This window comes from Lolium perenne, chromosome 2, assembly GCF_019359855.2.
Source record: "Lolium perenne isolate Kyuss_39 chromosome 2, Kyuss_2.0, whole genome shotgun sequence".
NCBI classification, from domain to species: Eukaryota; Viridiplantae; Streptophyta; class Magnoliopsida; order Poales; family Poaceae; genus Lolium; species Lolium perenne.
Window position 1 is genome coordinate 199,557,387 of NC_067245.2, and position 7,384 is coordinate 199,564,770.

Genomic DNA, 7,384 nt, shown 5'->3' on the forward strand with positions numbered 1-7,384 from the left:
AATATGGCCAAATATTTAATATCTTGAAATCTGTAAACCGCAATTGGACAAATAATACACAAGGAAATATGTCGCTAGTTCATACACATAGTTCGATATATATTGAAAGACACATAGTTCGATATATACTGAAGACGACGATGTATAGAAAGACACATAGTTCATACAAATATAGAAGACACACCGTACCACACACTACCATCTACTCATTATCTCTAAATATTGAGACGATCAATATGACTATTGCAGCCAACTAGCATCCAATGCCTCCTAGCCATCTCGAAGCCCAGACGAGCGTCCAGCGCGGCATAGCGCACTTGCTCGTAGCTTAATGGAACAATGGCCCACCCAAATATGAGTTCATCTTCTTTTTCCTGAGCGGCGTCCTTCTTCTTGTACTTCTTCCTCTTCTTCTTCTCAAGATTTGTCCCAATGATAGAATTCACCAGATCATATAGACTCAGAATGTGATTATTTGTGCGATTTGGGAGTTTCTTCTGGAGGTCATACGTAGAAGTAATATGAATACCGTACGGACTCAGCATCTCCATATCCTTGCTGATAGTCGCGCCGCAGAATCTAATGTTCCCGTCCTGGAAGAACTCTCTGAGAAGTTATGGCACTTCATCAGCATGGAAAATCTGGAATACCAAATTGTCGGACGCCACTGAGAGCTAAAGGATGGCGGCGCGCTGATCACCCTCGCGAGGGTTGGTGAACTCGCAATCCAAGCCAACACACTTGATTGGTGCATTGTCGAGGTAGTCCATCTTCACGACGCGGATCCACTTCTCCATCCTTCTTGCACGGAGAGCGACCATGACCTTGAACGACATCCCTTCCGGCATCAGGTGGGTACACCCCGAGTTCGAGAAGCCGGGTCGCTCGTGAGGTGCTACATTGAGTCTGAAACGTCGACGAAGAGGAGAGCTTTTTTTGCAATGGTGGAGGAGATGAGAGATGGAAGAAGTGTGTGTGGCAGTGGTGCAGAAGATGTGAGCATATAAAGCAAAGGAAGATGAAGAGGTCAGCCAGCCACTGATACGTCTCCGACGTATCGATAATTTCTTATGTTCCATGCCACATTATTGATGTTATCTACATGTTTTATGCACACTTTATGTCATATTCGCGCATTTTCTGGAACTAACCTATTAACAAGATGCCGAAGTGCCGCTTCTTTGTTTCTGCTGTTTTTGGTTTCAGAAATCCTAGTAAGGAAATATTCTCGGAATTGGACGAAATCAACGCCCAGGGGCCTATTTTTCCACGAAGCTTCCAGAAGTCCGAAGACGAAACGAAGTGGGGCCACAGGGAGCCCAAACCCTAGGGCGGCGCGGCCCCCCCCCCCCCTTGGCCGCGCCGCCCTGTTATCTGGGGCCCCTGTGCCCCCTCTTGACTTGCCCTTCCGCCTACTTAAAGCCTCCGTGACGAAACCCCCAGTACCGAGAGCCACGATACGGAAAACCTTCCAGAGACGCCGCCAACGCCGATCCCATCTCGGGGGATCCAGGAGATCGCCTCCGGCACCCTGCCGGAGAGGGGAATCATCTCCCGGAGGACTCTACGCCGCCATGGTCGCCTCCGGTGTGATGTGTGAGTAGTCTACCCCTGGACTATGGGTCCATAGCAGTAGCTAGATGGTTGTCTTCTCCCCATTGTGCTATCATTGTCGGATCTTGTGAGCTGCCTAACATGATCAAGATCATCTATCTGTAATTCTATATGTTGCGTTTGTTGGGATCCGATGAATAGAGAATACTTGTTATGTTGATTATCAAAGTTATATCTACGTGTTGTTTATGATCTTGCATGCTCTCCGTTACTAGTAGATGCTCTCGCCAAGTCGATGCGTGTAACTCCAAGAGGGAGTACATATCCTCGATAGTGCTTTCATGCGCATTGACACCGGGGACAAAGGATGTGAAAGTTCTAAGGTTGTGTTGTGCTGTTGCCACTAGGGATAAAACATTGATGCTATGTCTAAGGATGTAGTTGTTGATTACATTACGCACCATACTTAATGCAATTGTCTGTTGCTTTGCAACTTAATACTGGAGGGGGTTCGGATGATAACCTGAAGGTGGACTTTTTAGGCATAGATGCAGTTGGATGGCGGTCTATGTACTTTGTCGTAATGCCCAATTAAATCTCACTATACTCATCATGATATGTATGTGCATGGTCATGCCCTCTTTATTTGTCAATTGCCCAACTGTAATTTGTTCACCCAACATGCTGTTTGTCTTATGGGAGAGACACCTCTAGTGAACTGTGGACCCCGGTCCAATTCTCTTTACTGAAATACAATCTACTGCAATACTGTTCTACTGTTTTCTGCAAACAATCATCTTCCACACAATACGGTTAATCCTTTGTTACAGCAAGCCGGTGAGATTGACAACCTCACTGTTTCGTTGGGGCAAAGTACTTTGGTTGTGTTGTGCAGGTTCCACGTTGGCGCCGGAATCCCTGGTGTTGCGCCGCACTACATCCCGCCGCCATCAACCTTCAACGTGCTTCTTGGCTCCTCCTGGTTCGATAAACCTTGGTTTCTTTCTGAGGGAAAACTTGCTGCTGTGCGCATCATACCTTCCTCTTGGGGTTCCCAACGAACGTGTGAGTTACACGCCATCAAGCATATTTTCTAGCGCCGTTGCTGGGGAGATCAAGACACGCTGCAAGGGGAGTCTCCACTTCTCAATCTCTTTACTTTGTTTTTGTCTTGCTTAGTTTTATTTACTACTTTGTTTGCTGCACTAAATCAAAATACAAAAAAATTAGTTGCTAGTTTTACTTTGTTTGCTATCTTGTTTGCTATATCAAAAACACAAAAAAATTAGTTACTTGCATTTACTTTACTCATCATGTTTCCTTTTAATTTTACCACAAAAGACATACCGGTAGGACGTGGGTCTATAGTTGGGAGAAATAATATAGAAGAATTTTTCAATCATGTTAGTACCATTGAAAGTTTTGAAGATAGACACTTGGTAGACCTTGCGCCTACTTATGAAATTGCTGCTGCGCATTTAGTTCGCCTGTTGGAAACTAAATTTGTTAATCTTAATCCTATAATCCAACACATGTTTCTCACACTTGGTGATATGGAAGAAGGAGAAAAGAAAGATTTTGTTTTAGAAACCCTTCTTAGAGAATTTGGTGGTCTAGCAAGAGAAGCTAGAAAGGTCTTTGCTAAATTTAATATGCTTGGTTCTCATACTAATTTTGTTAGCCTCCTTGAAAAGATGGACATGGATAGAATAAGATACACTAATAATATTGATGATGGTGGGGAGATCAAAGCACCAATACCATGTAAACTCTTAGCTATGAATGATGCACTAGAAAATAACTATGCCTGGCTTGTTCCTGAAAATTTGTTTGATGAGAGTAGCACGCCTAAGACTAATGAAAAGGGAGATGCTAAAACCTATGTATCTAATATATTATGCCTGATTGAGAAAACTCCGCACCCCGCTGAGAATGCATCACTCTTTGATAATACTTGATACACACTTTCTGCGTCTAGCTGAAAGACGTTAAAGAAAAGCGCTTATGGGAGACAACCCATGTTTTTACCTACAGTACTTTGTTTTTATTTTGTGTCTTGGAAGTTGTTTACTACTGTAGCAACCTCTCCTTATCTTAGTTTTGTGTTTTGTTGTGCCAAGTAAAGTCTTTGATAGTAAAGTAAGTACTAGATTTGGATTACTGCGCAGTTCCAGATTTCTTTGCTGTCACGAATCTGGGTCTACCTCCCTGTAGGTAGCTCAGAAAATTAAGCCAATTTACGTGCATGATCCTCAGATATGTACGCAACTTTCATTCAATTTGAGCATTTTCATTTGAGCAAGTCTGGTGCCATTTTAAAATTCGTCAATACGAACTGTTCTGTTTTGACAGATTCTGCCTTTTATTTCGCATTGCCTCTTTTGCTATGTTGGATGAATTTCTTTGATCCACTAATGTCCAGTAGCATTATGCAATGTCCAGAAGTGTTAAGAATGATTGTGTCACCTCTGAATATGTTAATTTTTATTGTGCACTAACCCTCTAATGAGTTGTTTCGAGTTTGGTGTGGAGGAAGTTTTCAAGGATCAAGAGAGGAGTATGATGCAACATGATCAAGGAGAGTGAAAGATCTAAGCTTGGGGATGCCCCGGTGGTTCACCCCTGCATATTCTAAGAAGACTCAAGCGTCTAAGCTTGGGGATGCCCAAGGCATCCCCTTCTTCATCGACAACATTATCAGGTTCCTCCCCTGAAACTATATTTTTATTCCATCACATCTTATGTGCTTTGCTTGGAGCGTCGGTTTGTTTTTGTTTTTTGTTTTGTTTGAATAAAATGGATCCTAGCATTCACTTTATGGGAGAGAGACACGCTCCGCTGTAGCATATGGACAAGTATGTCCTTGGTTTCTACTCATAGTATTCATGGCGAAGTTTCTCCTTCGTTAAATTGTTATATGGTTGGAATTGGAAAAAGATACATGTAGTAATTGCTATAAATGTCTTGGGTAATGTGATACTTGGCAATTGTTGTGCTCATGATTAAGCTCTTGCATCATATGCTTTGCACCCATTAATGAAGAAATACATAGAGCATGCTAAAATTTGGTTTGCATATTTGGTTTCTCTAAGGTCTAGATAATTTTTAGTATTGAGTTTGAACAACAAGGAAGACGGTGTAGAGTCTTATAATGTTTTCAATATGTCTTTTATGTGAGTTTTGCTGCACCGGTTCATCCTTGTGTTTGTTTCAAATAAGCCTTGCTAGCCTAAACCTTGTATCGAGAGGGAATACTTCTCATGCATCCAAAATACTTGAGCCAACCACTATGCCATTTGTGTCCACCATACCTACCTATTACATGGTATTTTCCGCCATCCCAAAGTAAATTGCTTGAGTGCTACCTTTTAAATTCCATCATTCACCTTTGCAATATATAGCTCATGGGACAAATAGCTTAAAAACTATTGTGGTATTGAATATGTAATTATGCACTTTATCTCTTATTAAGTTGCTTGTTGTGCGATAACCATGTTCACTGGGGACGCCATCAACTATTCATTATTGAATTTCATGTGAGTTGCTATGCATGTCCGTCTTGTCTGAAGTAAGAGAGATCTACCACCTTATGATTAAGCATGCATATTGTTAGAGAAGAACATTGGGCCGCTAACTAAAGCCATGATCCATGGTGGAAGTTTCAGTTTTGGACATATATCCTCAAATCTCAAATGAGAAAATTATTAATTGTTGTTACATGCTTATGCATAAAAGAGGAGTCCATTATCTGTTGTCTATGTTGTCCCGGTATGGATGTCTAAGTTGAAGAATAATCAATAGCGAGAAATCCAATGCGAGCTTTCTCCTTAGACCTTTGTACAGGCGGCATAGAGGTACCCCTTTGTGACACTTGGTTAAAACAGTGCATTGTGATGATCCGGTAGTCCAAGCTAATTAGGACAAGGTGCGGGCACTATTAGTACACTATGCATGAGGCTTGCAACTTATAAGATATAATTTACATAATGCATATGCTTTATTACTACCGTTGACAAAATTGTTTCATGTTTTCAAAATCAAAGCTCTAGCACAAATATAGCAATCGATGCTTTTCCTCTATGGAGGACCATTCTTTTACTTTCAATGTTGAGTCAGTTCACCTATTTCTCTCCATCTCAAGAAGCAAACACTTGTGTGAACTATGCATTGATTCCTACATACTTGCTTATTGCACTTATTATATTACTCTATGTTGACAATATCCATGAGATATACATGTTACAAGTTGAAAGCAACCGCTGAAACTTAATCTTCTTTTGTGTTGCTTCAATGCTTTTACTTTGAATTATTGCTTTATGAGTTAACTCTTATGCAAGACTTATTGATGCTTGTCTTGAAGTGCTATTCATGAAAAGTCTTTGCTTTATGATTCACTTGTTTACTCATGTCATATACATTGTTTTGATCGCTGCATTCACTACATATGCTTTACAAATAGTATGATCAAGATTATGATGGCATGTCACTCCAGAAATTATCTGTGTTATCGTTTTACCTGCTCGGGACGAGCAGAACTAAGCTTGGGGATGCTGATACATCTAAAATCGATAATTTCTTATGTTCCATGCCACATTATTGATGTTATCTACATGTTTTATGCACACTTTATGTCATATTCATGCATTTTCTGGAACTAACCTATTAACAAGATGCCGAAGTGCGATTCTTTGTTTTTCTGCTGTTTTTGGTTTCGTAAATCCTAGTAAGGAAATATTCTCGGAATTGGACGAAATCAACGCCCGGGGGCCTATTTTTCCACGAAGCTTCCGGAAGTCCGAAGACGAAACGAAGTGGGGCCACGGGGAGCCCAAACCCTAGGCGGCGCGGCCCTCCCCCTTGGCCGCGCCGCCGTCATCCGGGGGCCCCCTGTGCCCCCTCTTGACTTGCCCTTCCGCCTACTTAAAGCCTCTGTGACGAAACCCCCGCATCCGAGAGCCACGATACGGAAAACCTTCCGCAGACGCCGCCAACGCCGATCCCATCTCGGGGATCCAGGAGATCGCCTCCGGCACTCGCCGGAGAGGGGAATCATCTCCCCGGGAGGACTCTACGCCGCCATGGTCGCCTCCGGTGTGATGTGTGAGTAGTCTACCCCTGGACTATGGGTCCATAGCAGTAGCTAGATGGTTGTCTTCTCCCCATTGTGCTATCATTGTCGGATCTTGTGAGCTGCCTAACATGATCAAGATCATCTATCTGTAATTCTATATGTTGCGTTTGTTGGGATCCGATGAATAGAGAATACTTGTTATGTTGATTATCAAAGTTATATCTACGTGTTGTTTATGATCTTGCATGCTCTCCGTTACTAGTAGATGCTCTGGCCAAGTAGATGCTTGTAACTCCAAGAGGGAGTACTTATGCTCGATAGTGGGTTCATGCCCGCATTGACACCGGGACAAAGGATGAAAGTTCTAAGCTTGTGTTGTCTTGTTGCCACTAGGGATAAAACATTGATGCTATGTCTAAGGATGTAGTTGTTGATTACATTACGCACCATACTTAATGCAATTGTCTGTTGCTTTGCAACTTAATACCGGAGGGTTCTGATGATAACTTTGAAGGTGGACTTTTTAGGCATAGATGCAGTTGGATGGCGGTCTATGTACTTTGTCGTAATGCCCAATTAAATCTCACTATACTCATCATGATATGTATGTGCATGGTCATGCCCTCTTTATTTGTCAATTGCCCAACTGTAATTTGTTCACCCAACATGCTGTTTGTCTTATGGGAGAGACACCTCTAGTGAACTGTGGACCCCGGTCCAATTCTCTTTACTGAAATACAATCTCTTTGCAATCTTGTT

General features: G+C 42.1%; 1 protein-coding gene across 1 annotated transcript; it reads right to left on the minus strand.

The window, feature by feature from the left end:
• Positions 1-215: 215 nt before the first annotated feature.
• LOC127329030 (uncharacterized) lies at positions 216-836 on the minus strand. The gene is made up of 2 exons (XM_051355578.1): positions 742-836; positions 216-606 (listed from the first exon to the last, which is right to left on the minus strand). The coding sequence occupies exons 1-2, from the start codon at positions 834-836 to the stop codon at positions 216-218; spliced, it is 486 nt and encodes a 161-aa protein (XP_051211538.1).
• Between the last annotated feature and the right edge of the window lie 6,548 nt (positions 837-7,384).